Source organism: Capricornis sumatraensis, chromosome 10, assembly GCF_032405125.1.
Source record: "Capricornis sumatraensis isolate serow.1 chromosome 10, serow.2, whole genome shotgun sequence".
NCBI classification, from domain to species: domain Eukaryota; kingdom Metazoa; phylum Chordata; class Mammalia; order Artiodactyla; family Bovidae; genus Capricornis; species Capricornis sumatraensis.
In genome coordinates this window covers 30,302,764-30,328,403 of record NC_091078.1, presented here as the reverse complement: position 1 = coordinate 30,328,403, position 25,640 = coordinate 30,302,764, and the positions used below count along the sequence as shown (strand labels likewise).

The following is a 25,640-nucleotide window of genomic DNA, read 5'->3' as shown; positions in this document are numbered from 1 at the left end:
AGCCGTGCCCAGCTCTTTGTGATCCCATGGACTGCAGGCTGCCAGGCTTCTCTGTCCATGGGATTTTCCAGGAAAGAATAATGGAGTGGGTTGCCATTTCCTACTCCAGAGGAGCTTCCCGACCCAGAGATAGAACCGCCTCTCTTGCTTCTCCTGCCTTGGCAGGTGGATTGTTTACCACTAGCACCACCTGAGAAAACTTTTAATTATATGTATGAATTATATTCGGAGAAGGCAATGGCACCCCACTCCAGTACTCTTGCCTGGAAAATCCCATGGATGGAGAAGCCTGGAAGGCTGTAGTCCATGGGGTCGCTGACCGTCAGACAGGACTGAGCGACTTCACTTTCACTTTTCACTTTCATGCACTGGAGAAGGAAATGGCAACACACTCCAGGGTTCTTGCCTGGAGAATCCCAGGGATGGAGGAGCCTGGTGGGCTGCCGTCTATGGGGTTGCACAGAGTCAGACACAACTGAAGTGACTTAGCAGCAGCATGAATTATATTTCTCATCTGTAAACCAATAAATTCATAATCTAGCTTACCCAGTTCCTTTTAAGATTTGTGAACTTAACGCAGCTATGAAATTTAACACTACCCTGTGGTTGGGCTGACAATATCAATTTCTAGTCCTCCAGAGCCAGACCTTGGAACCCAGGAAATTCACCAATAAACACCATCGTGTCATATTTCTTGACAAGTAATCATTTATTCTCTCCTTGAGGACCCCCCCTACCTTGACACAAAAGCTCTCAAACTACATGAAAGAGAGCCATCTTCATTAATATCTAGGTTCATAATGAGGACATTTCACTTTATGATACCCAATTATCTTCCACAAATTTTTAACAACTTGCAGTTGTGCCAAATTTTCTCACTGGCTTATTTTACCTTAAGCTGGTTCATCTGTTTTATGAGGCTTCAATTAACCAGATTTAGTCATGTCATGGCTAAATGGATGTGACTAGAACAGAGAGCATACAGGAATCTTTGTGTGAACTGTTACTCTACTGGTTAACATTTAGGTTGGAAATTGGAAAAAACATGAAGAGACTTTAAATTCTTTTCAGAATATATACTCTAAAGGGGAGTGGGCACTATTTTTGATACCGAGATAGCAGCAAAACCGAAAACTATTCCAAAGAAGCAAATGGCAACAGAGATCAATCAGCAGTGACCTACACCTATTTTCTTTTTAAAAAATTATTTGCACCTTCACTGAGTTATTGCTAAATCTTAACTGACGTTTAAAACAATAAGCAGACAAGTTTAGGGTGACTTAAGAAAGGCCATTTTCCACAAGGAAAAGGTTTCTTCCATATCCTTGAGGGCAGGTACTGTCTTTTCACCCTTCACTGGCGCCCAGAACAAAGCCTGGCACAGAGTTAGCACTTATTAGTTATTCGGTGGGTGAATAAACAGATGAATGAACGACGCTATTCTGCAAAGCCTGAGCAATCAGGGGCTGGTGTCCCTGAACCACGCTTGCTGCCGTTCCAGCAGGCTGGCAAGCATCTCTTCATTCCCTTACTTTCCTGGCAGGTCTTAATTCCCTTGTTTGTCCCTCCTTTAGGATGACCAAAATCCTGTCCCTAAACCGCGCCATTCCTCAGTTGATATGCTCATTTCTCGGACAGACGTAGCTGTTTCTGAGGAATGGCAGGCGGAACACGTAGGTTTTGGGAGGCGGGTAGCCGGGGGCCTTGACGCGGCGAAGGTAGTTCCAACGCCCGATATAAAAGGGTTTGGACCCTCATTTCTTCAATCGTTGATAAACAAAACTGCTCACTCTCACCTCCTCGTGCAGACGCCGCAGTGCTAACCTGGTTCCGACTGACACCGTGAGGAGGGAAACCGCCCTCACTAGGAGAGAAGGGAGAAAGCAAGCGTCTCCCCGACCCCCCTTGACGCCTGCCGTTCCCGTGCGCTCCACCGTCCGACGACTCACGCGCGGGGTTGCGGGCGCCGAGACGCGAGGGCAGCCGGGGGCGCGTGCGCGCGGGAGGACCGGGCGTGGGGTGGGGGCGGGGAAGGGACAGAGGAGAGCGCGGCGCGCCAGCAGGTGGGAGCGTCCTCTCGCGCGCGTGCGCGCCCCGTGCCTTCTCCCTCACGTTCCCCGCGCGCCGCGTCTCCTCCCCGCCGGGCGCGCGCCGCCTCCTGCCCTCGCGCCGGGTCTGTCTCGGTCTCTCAGAGCCGCGCGCTCCGCGGAGCTCCAGCCACTGCCGTCGCCTCGGCAGCGGCTCTCCAGCCCGGCGGTTCAGCATCGGCCCCTCAGCGCCGCGTCCCAGGCCACCTCCCTCTCCTCCGCCACTCCCCTTTCCTTTCCCGCCCTTCTCTCCCACACGGTCCTCGGAGAGAGCCTGGATACGAAGCAGGCGGACGTGAGAAGGGGGTTGGAAAAATGGAGGTGCCGCGCCTGGACCATGCCCTCAACAGCCCCACCAGCCCCTGTGAGGAGGTGATCAAAAACCTCAGCCTGGAGGCCATTCAGCTGTGCGACCGAGATGGTAAGAGCGGCCGGGACGGTGAGGGTTGGCGGGGGTGGGGGTAAAGCCCGCTGCCAGACGCCGCGGCCACTGGAGCTCCCGCCGACCCTGCTCGCCCGGGCGGTAGGGTCTTTTGTTGTCCCCCTTGTTCAGTTGAACGCTGATGGGGGCTCCCCTTCGCCCACCCACTCTCCCCTCAGACCCCAGAAACAAAAGGACCCCGGGGCTCGCGGGTTGGCTGGGGAAGTCGCCGTGGTCCCCGGCCGCGGAGCCCCTCACCGTCGTCGCCCGCCTGGCTCCCGCCGAGGGGTTGCCCCGCGAGGGCGGCGTTCCAGCCGGCGTCTCCTGCTCCGGATCCGGTGTTTCCGATCTTCGCCGCAGTCCCGCTTTCCTGGGTCTCCCGGCGAAAGCCCTCGGGATGTTTCCAGCGTTGCCCCCTGCCCCCAGCACACACTCGTTAGCGGTCTCTGCCCGGAAACTTACTAGTTCCTTTTTGAGCCTCCCATCTTCAGACTTCCTACATTTTGAAGTCTTTTTATCCTTTCAAAATGGAATTTGAAGTGACAGTTATTTTTCGTAGAGGGACAGAAGAGTGCGTTTCAGCACCAAGGACAGCCACAAGCTTCGTGGTTTGAAACTGATTCAGACAGAAACTGTCAAAAATGTGTAATGGAAGTGGCCTCATATACCTGCCGTGATTCAGAGTATGTGGCGAGTACTTACCGTTGTGTCTTGATATTATATCGCTTATTCTATTGTTAAACTTGACAGTCTCCTTAAAAAGGAAATTGATTAAACAGATCTGAGCGTTAAAGGTAAACTAGTACAATGTGCAGTATGGGTAGTTACAGCGCTTCTGTATTATTAGTTGGAGTAGTTGGAGAGTCAGTGCTGTTTCAGTAATGTGAAATAAAACTTCATTTGTAAAGAAGTCATCTGATTAGTACTGATTGATGTAATAATTGTAAAAAATTATACAAGTGACAAAGGAAAAATAATTTATGTGTTGTCAAGATAACCCTGAACAGTTTTGACTGTAAATGAAATTAGTGTTTAACTCTGTATAGAGATGATTTAAAAATGGTTTTTAGTCACGGTTATGTAGATATACTAATATACTTACAATAAGGTCGTAAAATTGATCAGTATATTATCCAAGTAGAGAGCAGAGGTATTGTTTCCAGTCATTTAAATGGTAATAACTTGGTTAGGCATTGCTGTATAGTACAGTTTAGGTCAACTGAACACCTAATTTCCGTTTATTAATAAATTTAGGACAATCACTCTTGGATTAATTGCTGTTTGAAGCCGAAGGCACTTTAAATAATTTTGAAAAAGGTGTAGTATAGATAATAAATATTCTTGCAAAAGCTGCTTTTATTTTCTTCATCCCTAGACTGTTTTGGTCACCATAGTAATAAGTGCACATATTTTTGACATTAACAATTCATTGTTTTTGTATTCCATATAGGAAGTTCCACTATTGGACTGTGCAGATTATTTTTGACATACCTCATAGAAAGTCCTATGGGTTTGTTTATACTTTTGTGAAATGACTTTATAATGTTACCATTGTAAATATTTTTATTTTCCTATGCTGGTTTGCCAGAAAGCAATAATAAAGGTAGATTTTATTTTCATCTGCTTCAATAATTTATCAAAAGCTCATCACTGTAGTTATTGGAAATAGGCAATTCATGGTTGCTCCTCAAAAGCCAGTAGTTAGTACTTAAAATTGCACTTACCAGATGTTTCAAAGATGCTAAGAAAAATAAAGTTTTTTTTAATGACCTTTACAGAGTTAATAATGTACAAAAATTAATATCCTGCATTTATCGTGTCTCTTCTCCTAGAGTAGAGTTATTTCATTTTGGTAATGTGTTTTAGTTTCTATGATCACATTACTAATCCTGCAAAATGAATGAATTATGTAACATTTAATTGGGGATGTACTGGCACTAGGCAGTTTGAAAATTACTACTTATTTACAGACTTCTAATAGATTCGACACAGGTTAATTAAATAGAGTTTCATTTTATAAAATAGCTTATGTCCAACTACAAAAGGCTAACTCTTTATTAAAAGATGTGTAAAATGTGAAAATAGCTCATGTAAAGATTTTGTTAAATGCCTAACTTTACATTTTGTGAAACTCTGTATGTCAATTCCAAAAATGTTAAGTTGGCATCATAGGAATAATTTAGAGGAGATGATATAGTTGCTTTTACAGAACAATTTAAAAATGTTACATTAAGTTTTTCAACCAGATCTAGTCATACTTTTATATTGAGAAATTTTCAGCTAGACGAATTTGCTTCCTTCACTTCCTTCCTTTCACTCCCTCTCCAGTCTCATTGTTTTACTTCTGGAAATATATAACACAAAAATTTGTGGCAGGTCTGTTTTGCATTTAAGTACATAATGAGTTATATTTTAATAATTGTATGACTGTAGAAATAAATGTGTCTTGTTTGCTCTTTACTTTTCCTACTTTAATATGAATCTGCTGATGAGAAAAATTAGTGCAATATTAATTCCTTAGAAGTGGAATGAAGTAGAATAAGAGAAGATACCATATGATTGTTTAATAAACATCTCCTTTTACCCTCTCCACTTACAGATGTTTTTAATTTTATAATGTTTTGCATATTACATCAACTGAGAGCTATAGCTGCTGGCAAACATAACTGTATGTCTTATTGTCTTTGTCTTATCCTCTTTTATGTTTTTTTCCTTGTCATTTGCCTTTTTTCTTATCTGTTTACATTATTAGTAACAATTTACAATGCTTCTTTTTCTCATCATCCCTCAAAAGGCTTAATAGTTTCTGAAGAAGTTGTAATAGAATCCAAGTGGTCATATAATTGGATGTTTTAATTAAGCAAGAGGGTTTTCATACACACATTATCTCATGTATAGTTTTATCCTAGGCATGTGTGCTCTGGTCGCTAGTACAAGGCCCTGCCTAGATTTCACTTGTAGTTCAAAATGAGGATTCTGGACAGACTTCTATTAGAAAACCTCTGAAGATGTGCTGTTTTCTTACAACAGATTTGTCTGTTGTAAGAAAAAGACTGTTTCTGTTCTTCTTCTCTTGTATGTTGAAGTGGCTTCAAGTGACGTATATGATACACTTTAATGGTGAGTTTTCAAAAAAATCAAAATAATTTCTTATCTGGAAGCATTAGTAATATGGAAACTTACTTTCAGTTTGTTTCTTCTTATAGATACTTCAGACCCTCTCTGACCTGTGACATTTCAAAACAGCTCTGACCCCACACATAGAATTCTACACTGCTTGTCTTCACTCTGTTTTTTTTTTTTTTTCCATCATACATATGGAAACTTTCTTTCCTTGCTGTGGAGGAAAGATTCATCTTTATGTTGCTTTATATGCATCCAAGCTCCCTCCACATATTTTGAAAGATAAATTCCATTCAATTTGGACTTTACCTTATTTACTTAAATTATAAATCAGCTGAGACTGTCTTATTCACTGGCATGTGAATTAAACAAATTTTAAGTTTGAAAACAAAAGGTAATACAGGAGTGTTTAGTAACACAGTGCTGTATTAGATCATTCTTAATGGTATGTTTTAAAGCAGATGTCTAGGATGAATACTTTTAACTATTACCTCTCATAGTACAAGAATTTAAGGTAGGCATTACTGAGTCTCACTGACATGCGTGTAGCATGGTGGTAATACCATTTTACATTCAGACCTCTCATGAAACGTTGACTCTTGATAGATATATGATCTTAGGAAAGTTACTTAACCACTTCTTAGCCTCAAGCTTTCTCATGTAATATGGGTATAAAATGTCAGTCCGGTAGGGTTGTTGAGATAATTAAGTATTATAAAGCAGTTCTTGACACAAAATAGAGAATAGTAGTTATTTTAAATGGGATATTATTCTCCATATACCTTCTTGAGATGAACTACTGCTTTATAATTCTTCATTATTTGGCCAATATTTGGTTTAGATCTTTTTTAAAAATTTCAGTTGTGTTTTATGTAGAAAATCTTACGTCACTTCAGTTTCATAAGTAGTCAATGGAAACTAAATTCTGAATTTTAAATGAACAGTAAAATCACAGTTATAGTACTCTAATCTTTGCTTATGTTTTTCTATCACATCAGTTATATCCTTCTCAACCTTAATCCTAAAATCTATTTTCAGCTTCTATTTGAAATCTGCTGTTTGCTGTGTTTCATGTACACATTGTGACCTTGATACCTGCTTTGAGTAGGTATTTGCATCAGAGATCGTCTATGTTCTTGATTCAACAATTGTTTCCTTTCTTTATTTTTTTTAGAGTATAGATCTGTACTAGCACATGTGACCTCTGGGTTCATTTATTTGACCCAGATTTTACTATAGAGATGCTATGAATTTTTATTAGTGTGAAAACAAAACGAAACTAAAAGAAACAAGCAAACAGCTTGAAGACCATCAGATTATGTTAAACGAATTTATATCTTTGGTAGGGGTTCTAGTTCATTCCCGGAGAAGACCAGGAAGTTACTAGAGTAAAAGTCTCATCAACACAGATGTGACCAGGCTCCCTCCAGTGGCAGAATGACTGATATGTCCTAAGTTGAAACATTCTTGCCTAGGTAATTAAGCCAATTAGAAATTCACTGTATAGAATACTATCTAGAAAACTTTCAAGTCACCTTTAAAAACATTCTTGCTGGTATTTCCTTCTCTTTAGGCCTAAGCTTGATTTTTTCATTTAACTTAGGTAATAGTTTCATGATGACTTTTATATTTTATCCTGGATTTCAGGATAATAATAATAGCAGGTACATCAGTTATAGCAGTAAGCATGATCCTTCTGGCTTTTTTATTTTTCTTCTCTGTCCTTAGGAAATCTATAATTTGTTTTCCTTATATATTTGCCTCTTTATTTGGTTTATTTTCCATTTCTTTTAACTTTCTCTGTAATCATTTTATTGTTCATAAATTATTTAAATTATATCTTTATACTATAAAGCATTTGCTTCATTTTAAGAGTTTAAAATATTTTGTTAATACTAAACAGTAAACTGTCTTATTAATTAGACTATTTTAACACATACGAGAAGTGAAATTAGTATTTGGGGAGGACTTCTAGCAGAAATGTGATGAAAGAGTTGAAGAGTCTTGACAGGAAAAATAGACAGCCTCAGCTTGTTCTTTATATGGGAGAAGAGTGAGTGGCAGTGGTATAGAAGAAATCTAAAAATAATTACCAAAAATTTGTGATCGATTGAATTTTCAAGCAAAATGAAAAGTGACCAATGGTAACTATAGGATTTTAGATTGGGGAAATCTGAAGAATCGTTAACAAGAATAAAAAAAAAAAAAGGAAAGGATATTTCGACATCTGATGACAGTATTTTACATCTTAAATTTTAGGCCTCAGTGCACATCTAAATGCATCCCAAACACTTTTCCAGGGGTGCTTCCCTCTGAGAAATCATTCTCAGAACAGTTTTTATGTACTGTTTTCTCATTGTTGTTTCAGTGTGGACGCTCACAAGAAAATCCATTTACATTCTTCTTAGACAGTCCTTTTTCTTCATTCTCACTATTCCTGCTCTTTAAGGCTATTTATTATCCAATGATAGTATTTTGAGAATCATTAGTAAACTACTTGATACAGAGGATTATGAAATAGATTTTTTTTTTGAGTCATCTGCATGAAGATAGTTTTGTAGTCTTAGGAGACTTTTCACAGGGATGTAGTACAAAGTGAAAAGAACATGTACATTAAGGTATTTGAAGTCTAACATAAGAGACTTCTTTGGAAGCGTATATTAAGCCTTTACCAATTCCTCCGGTGTTCTGGGAAAAGGGTTCTAGAATGAAGAAGAGAATTGTTCACATTCCTCTCGGGAGACTAGAACTTGGCTGAACAAGGACGATTAGAATTTGACTTCAGTTTTAGAGTGACCTCTGAAGAGCTTTGTGTCTCTCCCCTTGAAGGTAAGGAATGATCACATGCTAGAGAAGGCCAAGTTGAACCTCAAAGATGAAATAAATGTGCAATTCAGGCTTGTTAATGCAGACAAGTACTCTACGTTTTGAAGTCCCTTATTAGATGTGAGTTAAACAAAAAGCATCATACTCCGAATTGTGGTTAATTTGTTTATGATGTTATGACTACTTGGACCAAGTTTGTGGTTCATTATAAAGGGGTTGTGGGATTTTTGCATACAAACTGTTACTTGTAGTGTTTGTGGAAACTACTGTAAATAGATCTTTTTGTTTTCTATAGCCTATGCGAGTGTTATCTAATAATAGTAAGAAAAGCTTATAATTTCCCTCAATGTGTGCCGGTAAAGATGAGGCACAAAATATTTTTCAATATGCTTACCGTGATTTTTCTTGAAAAATACTGCCTTACTTTCTCTAAGCCTGAATGTTGGTAAATCTCCTAGTCTTTAAAAATTTTAAAGCTGATGATAAATGCAAAGAAAAATGACAGACTATTTTTGAGCATCAAGTATGTGATATGTTCCTCATGATTGCATTTTCAAGTTATATCTATGATGTAGAACAGGGATCAGCAAGTTACAGTCCTTGGGCCAAATCTGAAAACCTGCTGCCAGCTTTTTAAATAAAATTTTATTGGAATAAAGCCATGCTTATTTGTTTACATATTGTCTATGGCCGCCTTCTTGCTAAAACATCTGAGTTGTGTACCTGTGGCAACAGACCACATACCCCACAAACCTTAAAATACTTATTATCTAGTCCTTTACACAAAAGGCTTGCCAACTCTTAATGTAGAGGGCTAAGAAAATAAGTTAATATCTCTTGATAGGAATAAAAATATTGAAAGAGTTTCTGAAAAAAAATTATAATATTTTGCTATTATAGATTACCAGGGCTTTAGATTATGCTGGTCAGGCAGAGTTCTGTGGAAGGCTTAAAAACCTTACCAGGCAATAATAGGAAACAAGCCCTAATTTTAATTTGAAATCTAGGCATCATATAAATAACTTTAGAAAGAAATACTAGTTCTGCATCACAATCTCATTAATAAATATGTTTTAAAGAATCAATCATGATGATATGAACTTTGAGAAATACATTTATATTGATACATATTTATTGATACATATTACAGACATTTATGTGTGCATCATATTCTTCCTTCTAAACCAAACTCTTATTGAAAAAGATTCAAGGTCTTACTCATCTATTTCCATAATCTCACAAAACTACTTCTCAGTCTATCTGTAGTTTTTTTCAGTGTTTAACCTAAGACTGTCTGATACATTATAAAAATATAATAAAAATGAATTATTAGAAAAATGAAATTTTAAAGATCCAAAAAGATTCAACAGACATAAAATTTACTGTCAAATTCCTATACAAGTTTCCACATGCTTAATCCTAATTTTTATATTTATCTCATCACAAATTGGTAAATAGTTTGCAAACCACACTTTGAGCACAATAGCTAAAGAACGGTGACATTCTATCCTTATTCAAAGCTTGATTTTTAGGTACTGAACTTAACCAGTTACTATTCTCACTTAGTTTCCTTTTGTTTTTTTACTTGCCTTGTATTTTTACTGTTTATACATGTATTGCAAGTTTAGGATCTCTGTTAAGAATTGGAAAAAGGATTCAAGAATGTGTAACTTGGCTCCTGCATTTAAAGAATTTACTGGCAATTAGGGAGATGATACATTTAAATAGATAAATACATGATAAGTATATAATAGTATAGAAGAAAAAGTGGTTAATTCTGTCTTGAGTCTCTCAGATGACTTCACAGAAGGAAGCAACATATTTTCTTGGTATTAAAATTTAAAAATTTGAAGAAGCAGAATAAGGGCACTTCTGACAAGATAAGTGCATATATAAAGGCATAAAACTATATATGTCCTAGGAATACATAGCACTTAGTATTGCTAAAAAAGAGGTATTCCTTATGAGAAAATAAACTAAAAGCTAGTTAGGGAGAGCTGTTAATAGATTATGTCATGATCTATAGTTTGGATTTGTCTAGTCTGAAATCATACTAGTAGACTCCAAACTTTGTAATTTGTAGAGAACCTTTTAAAGCAAAACCACCACATTTTAGAGAATTCTTAATAAGTAAATGTAGCATTTTATTAGTATACACTTATCCTGGAATTTCAAACATACCTTGTATTTCAAATAAAGTCAATTGATCAATGGATATAGTTAGAAATTAAAATTAGCTGTTTACTTGAAAGTTGTTACTTTATATCAGCCTAAATATCCATTTTATTTCTGAATTTTATTTTTATTGCATTGTGTCTAGGAAATTCTGGTTCATACAGATAAGTAGTGGCAAATGATAATGTTCTTAATTCATTTTCTTTTCTCAGAATACTCTTTAAATAAATTGATTCAGACTTCAGAGAAATAGTAAGTTCTTTTTTTTTCTTTCTCAACTCAAAGTGTAAGTCCTTTTGGAGGGAGGTGATAGAATTGACTCATCTGTCAGTTCATTTTGTCATTGTTCAGTGTGAAAATAATTTATCTTGTAATATTCTGAAATATTCATTGATAACATTTTTAAATGCTCACATTTTTGTGCTGATCTCTGTTAAAAATTTCAGAACAGCTTAATTACTTGAATGATGACTCAACTGTAAGGATCAGTTTCATTACTGATACTTTATATGCATCTATAAGCTTGGTAACATTTGTGACTTTTGTCAGATTGACGTTTTCAACTTGTTACAATGCTATATAATCATATTAGTGTGCCTATTATTTATATGTGAAAGATATTTATATAAAGACTTAAATGACTAAAGTATTTCTTGTTTCTTTTGAAGTATTTATACTTTGCTTCAGGACATCTATTTAAGTTTGGTATGAAGAAAATGAATTTTGAAATTTTCTATCTGTAACAATACAGTTAACCCAGGAAAAAAAAGAAAAACCCATCAATTTAAATGATACTCTATGTGTGATTAGGCAAAACTGTTTTGAAATATCTTAGTATCCAATCCTTACTAGTGAACAGTTAGTACTTAATGAAAGCTGGCAAAAGCTTTTATAAGAGCTACCACTTCTGAGGTTTTAAAATTTTTATCTACTTCCCTTAATAGAGTTGTCTCAACAATTCTTACAGTTTAGTTGATGATGTGTTAAAAACTGATTTAAACATTAAAATTTTCTTGTTGTTTGTATATTAGTTTAGCATCCTTGAATTGACCTATTTGAGAAACTTCTACAAAAATAAATGCAGAGATCTGCCACATTCAAATTCTAATGCAGTTAAATTTGAAAGATTTTACATAATTTCAACATTTGAATTAATCAAGGATATGTGATGAGTAATTTTGTATTTTCTGCATTTTTAGACATGTACCACTATTTATTTGAGTTTGTAATAACAGTTTACTAATTTAACATATTTGTCATACTGTTATATAGGATTTAATCAATCATGTATGCTGTTGTTCATAGGTAATATGGTGACTTTGTTCTGAGCACATCACATTTTAATTCCTAGATTTATAATAATCTCATATACACTTTTTTTTCCTTCAAAATTGTGGAACTTTTCAAAGACTGTGTCATTACAGGTTTCCCCTTGATATGCAAAAGCAGAGCTTTCTTCTGAAAGCTTTCGTAAACCAAAATGGTATAAAGTGAAGAAGCAGTTAACTTAGGACACATATTGCTAATGTATGCACAAAATAAATCCAGATAAAGCATAGATGCTCACAGACACAGTTCAGAGCCCTGGGACTTGATGCTGAGATGTGGAGTGTAGTTCTCAGGGAAGGAACTTGGAGGTGCAGCTCTTCCTGCTTGGGGTGTACACTGCCTCAGTTGTGGCTCCCTGCCAAACACACACTGAAGGCTGTTTTTGATGTTTTGCCTCTTCTTGTAGATGGGAAAGTTCTCTTTGGATTTTTGTGGCTGGCAAAAACAAATACTAGTGTAGACATTTTGTAAAAGTGAGGTGACATAAAGCAAAGTCTTGGGAAAGTGGAGGATAGCTTTATTTGCAAACCTTTTTAAAATTTGCCAGTGCAGTGTAAATTCTACTGACAGATGACTGTCATTGAACTTTGGTACTGTGTTTTAGCTTTGAGAGCTCCCAAATGTTAGCTGAAAGAGCAACTGTTACTAATTAATAGAAAGGCTTTGCGATGTCTTGAGTGAAATCAGTCTCAATACATCTCAATACATCCACCTATGTAAGATTCCTGCTTTTAACGAGGCATCCACTTCTAGTATTATAGGTAGTTATTTCAAAACCTATACTGGAAGAAGTAGAACTATAACCCAAACTTAGAGTAACTCTATCACATGTGTAAAGAAATACACAAAATTCATAAGCCCTTCTGTTTAACTTGTTCTAAGGAGCTGAAGGGACAAACAGATGCACCTGAGCCATGCCTGTAACTAATTGAACACTGCTTGCAAACCCAAAATGTTTGCACAATTTTACTTGAGTGTATACATGTTGAATAGAAAACAGACATGAAATACGGTCAGAGCCACAACCTTTTTATACATTATGCCATTTTGTGTACTGAAATAGCAGGCCAAGTTTTATTTTGATGTTTACCCCAAATCTCATAATACAGCACAATTTAATATATGTTTTTTTAACTCAGTTTTTAAAATAGTTCAAAATTATTCAGAAGAAACTTAAATGATAGTGTTTGCTGAATCTCTTAATCACCTTTACTAAAAAATATAAAACCATTTCAGAAACAATTTAAATCATTGGATCTCAGCATTTGTTACCAGGAGGACTTGGTGAAGCAGGCTGCTCCCCCCACCCCTGAGTTTCTGATTTAATAGTTCTGGGGTGGAGCCCAAGAATTTGCATTTCTAACAAGTTTCCAGGTGATGCTGGTGTTGTTGAGTCAGATACCACACTTGGAGAACCACTGCTGTAGGCAGCATAACCAAAGAAGTCCTTAGGTAAGGAAAAGTTATTTACATATTTGATTTTAATACATACAACCATTTGAGGAATGAACTGGAGTACTGAGCTCAGGAATCTCATGACTTATGAGGCAATTATAGATTAAAATATTACTTAGAAAAGGAAGATGGAAATTGGGAGTGGAATTGAACATTTTTGAAGTAAAGTCTGTTGATTTTATGATTGAACTGAAAGTGTGAGATATGAAAAGGAATTGTTGTTGATGGGTAAATTTACTAGATTGGGTACATTTTGATGCCAGTAAATAAAGTAGTAATTGTTGGAGTGAATGTGCAGGAGAAGTCTTGATATCAGAATATTAACAAGCTATTAAAGTCTTCTGAACAACTTAGGTTTCAGATATTTGTGGAATACCTCTGTGGAAATATCCAGGAAGCTGTTAGAAATATCTCTGCCTTATTGGAGTGTGTCTGAGGATAAAGGTGGAAGTTGATAGTCATTTACAAGCTGTTTTTCTACTGCTTCTCTTTCTCCTTTCCTGTATACTGTGCTCAGTCACTCAGTTGTGTCTGACTCTTTGTGACCCCATGGACTGTAGCCTTCCAGGCCCCTCTGTCCATGGAGTTTTCCAGACAAGAATGCTAGAGTGAGTTGCCATTTCCTACTCCAGGAGATCTTCCCAACCCAGGGATCGAGGTCATGTCTCCTGCATTGGCAGACAAATTACTTACCACTGTGTTACTTGGGAAGCCACTATCAAATGGTTTTTCTTTCATCTTCTAGTCAGTCCTTTAGAATCATACTGAGTTGCTGAACTTCTCATTAGAGCAAGTAAATTCAAATGTTGGCATCATTTTTTGTGGTGTCTAAAACAAGCATTGAAAATTACTTTTATATAATTTCAGTTCAGTTCAGTCACACAGTCGTGTCCGACTCTTTGCGACCCCATGAATCTCAGCACGCCAGGCCTCCCTGTCCATCACCAACTCCCGCAGTTCACTCAGACTCACGTCCATCAAGTCAGTGATGCCATCCAGCCATCTCAACCTCGGTCATCCCCTTCTCCTCCTACCCCCCAGTCCCTCCCAGCATCAGAGTCTTTTCCAATGAGTCATCTCTTCGCATGAGGTGGCCAAAGTACTGGAGTTTCAGCTTTAGCATCATTCCTTCCAAAGAAATCCCAGGGCTCATCTCCTTCAGAATGGAGTAGTTGTATCTCCTTGCAGTCCAAGGGACTCTCAAGAGTCTTCTCCAACACCACAGTTCAAATGCATCAATTTTTTGGTGCTCAGCCTTCTTCACAGTCCAACTCTCACATCCATACATGACTACTGGAAAAACCATAGCCTTGACTAGACGGACCTCAGTCAGCCAAGTAATGTCTCTGCTTTTGAATATGCTATCTAGGTTGGTCATAACTTTTCTTCCAAGGAGTAAGCATCTTTTAATTTCATGGCAGCAGTCACCATCTGCAGTGATTTTGGAGCCCAAAAAAATAAAGTCTGACACTGTTTCCACTGTTTCCCCATCTATTTCCCATGAAGTGATGGGACCAGATGCCATGATCTTCAATTTCTGAATGGTGAGCTTTAAGCAAACTTTTTCACTCTCCTCTTTCACTTTCATCAACAGGCTTTTGAGTTCCTCTTCACTTTCTGCCATAAAGGTGGTGTCATCTGCATATCTGAGGTTATTGATATTTCTCCCGGCAATCTTGATTCCAGCTTGTGTTTCTTCCAGTCCAGCGTTTCTCATGATGTACTCTGCATAGAAGTTAAATAAGCAGAGTGACAGTATACAGCCTTGACGTACTCCTTTTCCTATTTGGAACCAGTCTGTTGTTCCATGTCCAGTTCTAACTGTTGCTTCCTGGCCTGAATACAGATTTCTCAAGAAGCAGGTTAGGTGGTCTGGTATTCTCATCTCTCTCAGAATTTTCCACAGTTTATTGTTATCCACAGAGTCAAAGGCTTTGGCATAGTCAATAAAGCAGAAATAGAGGTTTTTCTGGAACTCTCTTGCTTTTTCGATGATCCAGCAGATGTTGGCAATGAGTTGTTATTTGGGGCAGTTAACATAAAACAATTAACCTAACCTCTATACTTGATAGATTTCTCTCCCTTATATCAACTGGAAAGAGAGTTAAGTGTATGATCTTCTGTGCTTACTGTTGAGTTAAATTCACCCATTCCAGTCCATTTTAGTTCACTAATTCCTAAAATGTCAATGTTCACTCTTGCCATCTCCTGTTTGACCACTTCCAGTTTGCCTTGATTCATGGACCTAACATTCCAGGTTCCTATGCAATACTGCTCTTAACAGCATCAGACTTTACTTTCACCACCAGTCACATCCACAGCCATGTGTTTTTGCTTTGGCTTCATCTCCTCATTCTTTCTGGAGTTATTTCTCCACTGATCTCCAGTAGCATATTGGGCACGTACCAACCTGGGGAGTTCATCTTTCAGTGTCCAATCTTTTTGCCTTTTCATACTGTTCATGGGGTTCTCAAAGCAAGAATACTGAAGTGGCTTGCCATTCCCCTCTCCAGTGGACCACATTTTGTCAGAACTCTCCACCATGATCCGTCCGTCTTGGGTGGCCCTACACAGCATGGCTCATAGGTTCACTGAGTTAGACAAGGCTGTGGTCCATGTGATCAGATTGGTTAGATTTCTGTGATTGTGGTTTTCAGTCTGTCTGCCCTCTGATGGAGTAGGATAAGAGGCTTATGGAAGTTTCCTGATGGGAGAGACTGACTGAGGGGGAAACTAGGTCTTGTTCTGATGGGCAGGGCCATGCTCAGTAAATCTTTAATCCAGTTTTCTGTTAATGTTTCTGTTCTGTTCCTTGTTATTTGACCTGAGGCCAAACTATGGTGGAGGCAATGAAGATAATCTACTTTGAAAGGTCCCATGCACACATTGCTGTACTGAGTGCTCCCAACCCTGCAGCAGGCCACCACTGACCCATGCCTCTGCCAGAGACCCCTGGACACTCGTGGGCAAATCTGGGTCAGTTTCTTGTGGGGTCACTGCTCCTTTCTCCTAGGTCCTGGTGGGCACAAGTTTGTTTGTACCCTCCAAGAGTCTGTTTCCCCAGTCCTGTGTAAGTTCTGGCCGCTCTATGGTGGGGTTAATGGGACCTCCTCCAAGAGGGCTTATGCCATACCCAGGTCTACTGCACCCAGATCCCTTGCCCCTACAGCAGTCCACTACTGACCCGTACCTCCTCAGGAGACTCTCAAACACAGTTCTGTCTCAGTCTCTAGGGGGTCTGGGTCCTGGTGCACACAAGGTATGTTTGAGCCCTCTGAAGGTCTCTGGCGGGTATGGGGTTTGATTGTTAACGTGATTTTGCCCCTCCTATTGTCTTGCTGGAGCTTCTCCTTGGCCCTTGGAGGTGGAATACCTCCTCAAAGTCACTCCAGCACCACACAGCCACTGGTCCAGCACCACGCAGCCACCGCTCCAATGCCTCATGTCTTGCTGGGGCTTCTCTGCCCTTGGACGTGGGGTGTCACCTCACAGTCACAATCAAGGCAAACTGGAATTGGTCAAACAGGAGTTGGCAAGAGAGAACATCAACATTTTAGCAATCAGCGAACTAAAATTGACTGGAATGGGTGAATTTAACTCAGATGGCCATTATATCTACTACTGTGGGCAAGAATCCCTTAGAAGAAATGGAATAGCCATCATAGTCAACAAAAGAGTCCAAAATGCAGTACTTGGATGCAATCACAAAAATGACAGAATGATCTCTGTTTGTTTCCAAGGCAAACCATTCAATATTGCAGTAACCCAAGTCTATGCCCAGACCAGTAATGCTGAAGAAGCTGAAGTTGAACAGTTCTATGAGGACCTACAAGATCTTTTGGAACTAACACCCAAAAAAGATGTCCTTTTCATTATAGGGGACTGGAATGCAAAACTAGGAAGTCAAGAAACACCTGGAGTAACAGGCTATTTTGGCCTTGGAGTACAGAATGAAGCAGGGCAAAGGCTAATAGAGTTTTGCCAAGAGAACGCACTGGTCATAGCAAACACCCTCTTCCACAACACAAGAGAAGACTATACATGTGGACATCACTAGATGACCAATACCAAAACCAGATTGATTATATTCTTTGCAACCAAAGATGGAGAAGCTTTATACAGTCAGCAAAAACAAGACCAGGACCTGACTGTGGCTCAGATCATGAACTCCTTATTACAAAATTCAGACTTAAATTGAAAAAGGTAGGAAAACAACTAGACCATTCAGGTAGGACCTAAATCAAATCCCTTATGATTATACGGAAGTGGGAAATAGTTTCAAGGAATTAGATCTGATAGACAAAGTACCTGAAGAACTATAGACAGAGGTTTGTGACATTGTACAGGAGGCATTATTCAAGACCATCCCCAAGAAAAAGAAATACATAAAGGCAAAATGGTTGTCTGAGGAGGCCTTATAAATAGCTATGAAAAGAAGAGAAGTGAAAGGCAAAGGAGAAAAGGAAAGATACACCCTTTTGAATGCAGAGTTCCAAAGAAGAGCAAGGCGAGATAAAGTCTTCCTCAGTGATCAGTGCAAAGAGTTAGAGGAAAACAATAGAATGGGAAAGACTAGAGAGCTCTTTAAGAAAATTAGAGATACCAGGGGAACATTTCATGCAAAGATGGGCACAGTAAAGGACAGAAATGGTATGGACCTAACAGAAGCAGAAGATATTAAGAAGAGGTGGCAAGAATACATAGGAGTACTGTACAAAACAGAGCTTAATAAGCCAGATAACCATGATGGTGTGATCACTCACCTAGAGCCAGACATCCTGGAATACAAAGTCAAGTGGGCATTAAGAAGCTTCACTATGAACAAAGCTAGTGGAGGTGATGAAATTACAGTTGAGCTAGATCAAGTCCTGAAAAACGATGCTGTGAAAGTGCTTCACTCAATATGGTGGCAAATTTGGAAAACTCAGCAGTGGCCACAGGACTGGAAAAGGTTAGTTTTCCTTCCAGTCCCAAAGAAAGGCAATGCCAAAGAATGCTCAAACTACCACACAATTTCACTTATCTCACACGCTAGCCAAGTGATTCTCAAAATTTTCCAAGCCAGGCTTCAACAGTATGTGAACTGTGAACTTCCAAATGTTCAACCTGGATTTAGAAAAGGCAGAAGAACCAGAGAAATTTCCAACATCTGTTGGATCATTGAAAAAGCAAGAGAGTTCCAGAAACACATCTACTTCTGCTTTATTGACTATGCCAAAGCCTTTCACTGTGTGAATCACAACAAAATGGAAAATTCTGAACGAGATGGGAGTACCAGACCACCTGACCTGCCTCTTGAGAAATCTGTATGCAGGTCAAGAAGAAGTGATTAGGACTGGACATGGAACAACAGACTGATTCTGAATCGGGAAAGGAGTACAGTACGTCAAGTACATCAAGGCTGTATATTGACACCCTACTTATTTAACTTATATGCAGAGTACATCATGAGAAATGCTGGGCTGGATGAATCACAAGCTGAAATCTAGATTACTGGGAGAAATATCAATAACCTCAGATACGCAGATGACACCATACTTTTGGCAGAAAGCAAAGAAGAACTAAAGAGCCCCTTGATGAAAGGGAAAGAGGAGAGTGAAAAAGTTGGCTTAAAAGTCAACATTCAGAAAACTAAGATCATGGGATCCAGTCCCATCGCTTCATGGCAAATAGATGGGGAAACAGTGGAAACAGTGACAGACTTTTTTGGGGAGGGCTCCAAAATCACTATAGATGGTGATTGCAGCTCTGAAATTAAAAGATGCTTGCTCCTTGGAAGAAAAGTTATGACCAACGTAGACAGTATATTATGAAGCAGAGATAATACATTGCCAAAAAAGGTCTGTATAGTAAAAGCTATGGTTTTTCCTGTAGTCATGTATGGATGTGACAGTTGTACTATAAAGAAAGTTGAGCGCCGAAGAATTGATGCTTTTGAACTGTGGTGTTGGAGAAGACTCTTGAGAGTCCCTTGGACAGCAAGGAAATCCAGCCAATCCATCCTAAAGGAAATCAGTCTTGAATATTCCCTGAAAGTACTGATGCTGAAGCTGCACCTCCAATACTCCGGCCACCTGATGTGAAGAACTGACTGATTGAAAAAGACCCTGATGCTGGGAAAGATTGAGGGCAGGAGGAGAAGGGACAACAGAGGATGAGATGGTTGGATGGCATCACCAACTCAATGGACATGAGTTTGAGTAGGCTCTGGGAGTTGGTGATGGACAGGGAGGCCTGGCATGCTGCAGTCCATGGGGTCTGACCCAGCTGAGTTGGACACAACTGAGTGACTGAACTGTGCTTACTGTGGAAATACAGTGGACTAATGTTTCCTTTGTTGGCAACAGTCTACAACGTATAAAACTGTTGGAACTCAGCAGGTAAATAATGACACTTGAACCTACGAAAGATAAAATCTTTATACTGAAGCTATTTCTAAAACTTTCATACTGAACATATATTTCCAACTTTTTTTTACTTCTACTAAATTTAATATTTACTTTGTATGTATTGAATACTGCTCTGAATAAGACATAGTCTTTTTATATTTGATTTGTGTTCTTTGCAGATAACTAAAAAAACACTAATCAACCACCGCAGTGCTCTCTGTCATTTCTCTAGTGTTCTTAATAGTTTCCTTCTGAAAAATTTGACAGAAGGGCAAATGGCAGTGAAATGTAACTAAACTATGTTAAACTGTGCTTTCTTAAATGATTTCTGAAATTGAGGCAAAGTGTTATAAATAATAGACTTTGAAAATACAGAGATTTAACATTTTTAACTTCATTTATGTATATATACATATACATAAACCATGTCAAAAATAGCCTAATTGTTACTGTGCTGACAGTTAAGTTTTAAAAACACTCTAGAATGCTACATTTGTATCATTTCCCTATGAATTTGCAAAGCTCTTTTGCCCAGTATTTCTGTCTACATATGTTAAATTTTTTTTCTCTGAGCACACAGAACTCTTATGAAATGTCAAAAACATTGTTTTTAAGTAAAAAATGACACCTAAGAAAGATAAGTATGATGATGTGAGAAAGCAGAAAGAAGTTTTACCCAGAATAGTTTTTGCTAAATTGAAAAGTAGTTTTGCAAAATTTTTATAGACTAATGTTATTATACCAACAATATAAAGTATCATAATTTATTATGGGTCAGAATTTACTTTAGTTGCTTTTAAAATGACTTTAATTGCCCTGTATTATCACTAAGGGTCTACAAATGGCTTACTTTTGTTTTTCTGTTATACTCTGCTGCGTTTTATGGGGAAGTTAAGTGCTTTGTTTCTACATTGTAAAGACTTCCAAAACTGTTGTGTAAATGCTATGAGTGTTTTGTGTAGGAACCTCAGAGGTCATTTAAGATAATTAATTGGGGCATGGAATAAAGTAAAAGAAGTTCTATTATAATAGTAATACCTAATAGAAGAAATAAGTTTGATTAATCTTTTCTAAATAGACTGATACTTGGTATATCAAACTATCAACTCTAGTGTTATGCATGATTGGTGTATGGAATTGAAATTTTAAAATATAATATTTAATAAGACACCTACTGATGCACTTTCTCCATTTTGATGCACTTTCTCCCTGTGATATCTTTTGCAAATGTGACAGCCATTAAAACCAGGTATATAAGTAAATCAAGTTTATAGATTATCATTTGAATTGCTATGTCACAAAATGTTAGACCAAAATTATCAAAATATTAAGAACACATCAGTTCAGTTCAGTTCAGTTGCTCAGTCATACCGACTCTTTGCAACCCCATGGATCATGGGAAAAGCAAGAGAGTTCCAGAAAAACATCTATTTCTGCTTTATTGACTATGCCAAAGCCTTTGACTCTGTGGATCACAATAAACTGTGGAAAATTCTGAGAGAGATGGGAGTACCAGACCACCTGACCTGCCTCTTGAGAAATCTGTATGCAGGTCAGGAAGCAACAGTTAGAACTGGACATGGAACAACAGACTGGTTCCAAATAGGAAAAGGAGTACGTCAAGGCTGTATACTGTCACTCTGCTTATTTAACTTCTATGCAGAGTACATAATGAGAAATGGTGGGCTGGAAGAAGCACAAGCTGGAATCAAGATTGCCAGGAAAAATATCAATCACCTCAGATATGCAGATGACACTATCCTTATGGCAGAAAGTGAAGAGGAACTGAAAAGCCTCTTGATGAAAGTGAAAGAGGAGAGTGAAAAAGTTTGCTTAAAGCTCAACTTTCAGAAAACGAAGAACACATACTCATATTCTTATTTTAGTAATAATTTTAAAATATGTGTTTTGTTACTTTAAATGTCTATTTTGTCCATAATCTGTAATATTTGTAGTACAGTTGACCCCTAAACAACTCAGGCTTGAAATGCACAGGTCCACTTGTACACAGATTTTTTTCAATAAATACTACAGTTCTGTACCATCCTTAGTTGAATTCCCAGGTGTGAAACCTCAGATACAGAGGGACCTCAGCATCTGTGGATTTTGGTATCTGCAGTGGGTCCTGGGACGAATCCCCTTCAGGTACCAAGGGATGACTGTATATTAGTACAACAGCATGTGTATATAATTTATGAAGAAATAATAGCACTTATGAGTACACACTAAGCAGTTCTTATAGGGATACAAGATCAAAATCAATTCATAAGAATGAATTTTTATTATATTCTATTTTTACATATCTTGCTGTATACAACAAGGTTTATCTGTATAAATCCACTCAGTGTTCAAAGGTGGAATTATGATTACATCACAGAACTAAATACTTTGCCATTAAAAACATTCCGTAAATATATTTTATAAAGGTCTACAATTGACATAACATTATATTAGTTTCAGGTATGCAGTGTAATGATTCGGCATTTGTATATATTGCAAAATGATCACAATATTGGTCCAGTTAACATCCATCACCATACTTAGTTGGTGAGAACTTTCCTGATATGAACTTTCAAGATGTGGCTACTGTCAAATATGCAATAGAATATTGTTAACTTCAGGCCATTTGTTTGTTTCCGTTTTTTTTTTTTAGATTCCACATAAAAGTAAGATACAGTATTTGTTGTTCTCTGTCAGATCTACTTCACTAAGCATAATATCCTCACAATCCATCTATGCTGAGGCAGATGGCAAGATTTCATTCTTTTTTATTGGTGAATATTATTTGTGTGTGTATACACACCATATTTTCTTTATCCACTCATCCACCGATGGACATTTATGTTGTTTCCATGTCTTGGATATCAAAAATAATGCTGTAGTGAACATGGTGATGCTTATATCTTTCTGGGGCTTCGCTGGTGGCTCAGATGGTAAAGAATCTGCCTACAATGCAGGAGACCTGGGTTTGATCCCTGGGTCGGGAGGATCCCCTGGAGAAGGAAATGGCAACCCACCCCAGTATTCTTGCCTGGAAAATTCCATGGACAGAGAGCCTGCCAGACTAAGGTCTGAATTAGTGTTTTTTCTTCCTTCAGATAAATTCTCAGAAATGAAATTGCTGGATTATATGGTACTTCTATTTTTAAATTTTGAGGAATCTTGATATTCTTTTCCATAGTGGCTACACCAGTTTACATTCTTACCAGCAGTGCACAAGGGTTCCCTTTTCTCCATATCCTCACCAACCCTTGTTATTTCCTGTCTTCTTTATAATAGCCATTCTGACAAGTGTGAGGCAATAAATGTCATTGTGGTTTTGATTTGAATTTCTGATTTTTGGGGATGCTGAACATTTTTTCATGTGCATGTTTTTATTTGTATGTTTTCTTTGGAAAAATGCCTATTTAGACACTCTGCCCCTTTTTTTGTATTGCTTATTGAATTTTGTGAGTTCTTTATATTTGATCAGATTGTTGTTCTTCAGTTGTTAAGTCATGTCTGACTCTCTAACCCTATGGACTGCAGCATGCCAGGCTTCCCCGTCCTTCACTTCCCAGAGTTTGCTCAAACTCATGTCCATTGAGTTGGTGATGCCATTCAGCCATCTCTTTCTCTATCACCCCCTTCTCCTCCTGCCCTCAATCTTTCCCCACAGCAGGGGCTTTTCCAGTGAGTTGGCTGTTCTCATCAGGTGGCCCAAGTATTGGAGCTCCAGCATCAGTCCTTCCAATGAATATTCAGGGTTGATTTCCTTTAGGATTGACTGGCTTGATCTTCATGCTGTCCAAGGGACTCTCAAGAGTCTTTGCTAGCACCACTGTTAGAAGGCATCAATTCTTCAGTGCTGTTTCACTTTCACTTTTCACTTTCATGCATTGGAGAAGGAAATGGCAACCCACTCCAGTGTTCTTGCCTGGAGAATCCCAGGGATGGGGGAGCCTGGTGGGCTGCCGTCTATGGGGTCGCACAGAGTCGGACACAACTGAAGTGACTTAGCAGCAGCAGCAGCCTTCTTGATGGTCCAACTCTTACATCCATACATGGCTGCTGGATAAGCCACAGCTTTGACTATGTGTACCTTTGCCAGCAAAGTGATGTTTTGCTTTTTAAAATGTTGTCTAGATTTGTCACAACTTTTGTTCCAAGGAGCAAATGTCTTTTAATTTCATGGCTGCAGTCACGTCCACAGTGATTTTGGAGCTCAAGAAAATAAAGTCTGTCACTGTTTCCATTTTTTTCCCCATCTATTTGCCATGAAGTGATGGGACTGGATGTCATAATCTTGGTTTCTTGAATATTGAGTTTTAAGCCAGCTTTTTCCCTCTCCTCTTTCGCCTTCATCGAGAGGCTCTTTAGTTCCTCTTCCTCTTCACTTTCTGCCATTAGTGTAGTAACATCTGCCTTTCAGAGTTTGTTGATATTTCTCCCAGCAATCTTGGTTCCAGCATTTTATCAGATACCTTATCAGATATATGATTTGCAGGTTTTATTTGTGTGCTTTTGTCCATTTTGTTGATGGTATTCTTTGCTGTGAAGTTTTTTGGGGGGTTTGTTTTTTGGACTGTGCTGTATGGCTTATAGGATCTTAGTTCCTGGACCAGAGATCAAACCTGGGCCCTTGGCAATTGAAAGCATGGAGTCCTAACCACTGCACCACTAAGGAATTCCCAAAAGCTTTTTAGTTTGGTGTAGTTCTATTTATTGTTACCTTCTTTACCAAATCAAAAAATAATTGCCAAGACAGCTATCAAAGAGCATATAGCTTATGTTTTCTTCTAAAGTGTTAGGGTTTCAGGTCTTAAACATTCAAGTCTTTAGTCCATTCTGAGTTAATTTTGTGTATGATGTAAGATAGCAGTCCAGGCTATGCAGTTTGCCACCACCATTTATTGAGGAGACTATCCTTTTCTGATTGCATATTCTTGACTGTTGCCCTAAAACAATTGGTAGTATATGCATGGGTTTATTTGTGGGCTGTCTGTTCTGTTACATTGATCTGTTTCTTGTTATGCTCAATATCCTACTGTATTGAACTCTATAGTTTTATAATATAATTTGAAATCAGGGAGCATTATGCCTCCAGCTTTGTTGTTTTCTCTCAAGATTGCTTTAATTACTCAAATTCTTTTGTGTTTCTGTATAAGTATTAGGACCATTTTTTCTATTTCTTTGAAAAATGCCATTGGTATTTTCCTTGTTCCTGTTCAGTTAGGAAGTTGTGTTCGACTCTTCTGTGACCCCATGAACTGCAGCACACCAGGCTTTCTTGTCCTTCACTATCTCCCGGAGCTTGCTCAAACTCATGTCCATTGAGTCAGTGATGTCATCCAACCATCTCATCCTCTGTTGGCCCTTTTCCTCTTGCCCTCAATCTTTCCCAGCATCAGGGTCTTTTCCAATGAGTTGCCTCTTCACATCAGGTGGCCAAAGTATTGGATTGCATTGAATCTGCAGACTGCTTTGGGTAGTATGAACATTTTAACAAAATTGTTTCAGTCTATGATTGTAGATTCTTTCCTTTATTTGTATTGTCTTACAGTTTTGTAAGATAATTGTTTTGTAAGACAATTGTCTTTTTTATTTTATTTTATTTTATTGAAGTATAGTTGATTTACAATATTTTGTTAGTTTCTGGTGTGCAGCAAAGTGTTTCAGGTTTTTTATATATTCTTTTTCCTATTCTTTAATATTATAGTTTATTATAGAATAGTGAACATATAGTTTCCTGTGCTATACAGTAGGACCTTGTTGTTTATCCGTTCTATATATAATATTTTATACCTGCTAATCCCCAGTGCCCAACCATCCTTCTCCTCACCCACCCTCCCCCTG

General features: G+C 38.2%; 1 protein-coding gene across 1 annotated transcript in view; it reads left to right on the top strand.

The window, feature by feature from the left end:
• The first annotated feature begins 2,402 nt into the window (after positions 1–2,402).
• The window catches only part of PHYHIPL (phytanoyl-CoA 2-hydroxylase interacting protein like), a 109,978-nt gene continuing 86,740 nt past the window's right edge, over positions 2,403–25,640 (top strand). The window contains exon 1 of the mRNA XM_068983010.1: positions 2,403–2,508. Within this exon, the coding sequence (XP_068839111.1) occupies positions 2,403–2,508 (106 nt within the window). The remainder of the gene's footprint in view (positions 2,509–25,640) is intronic.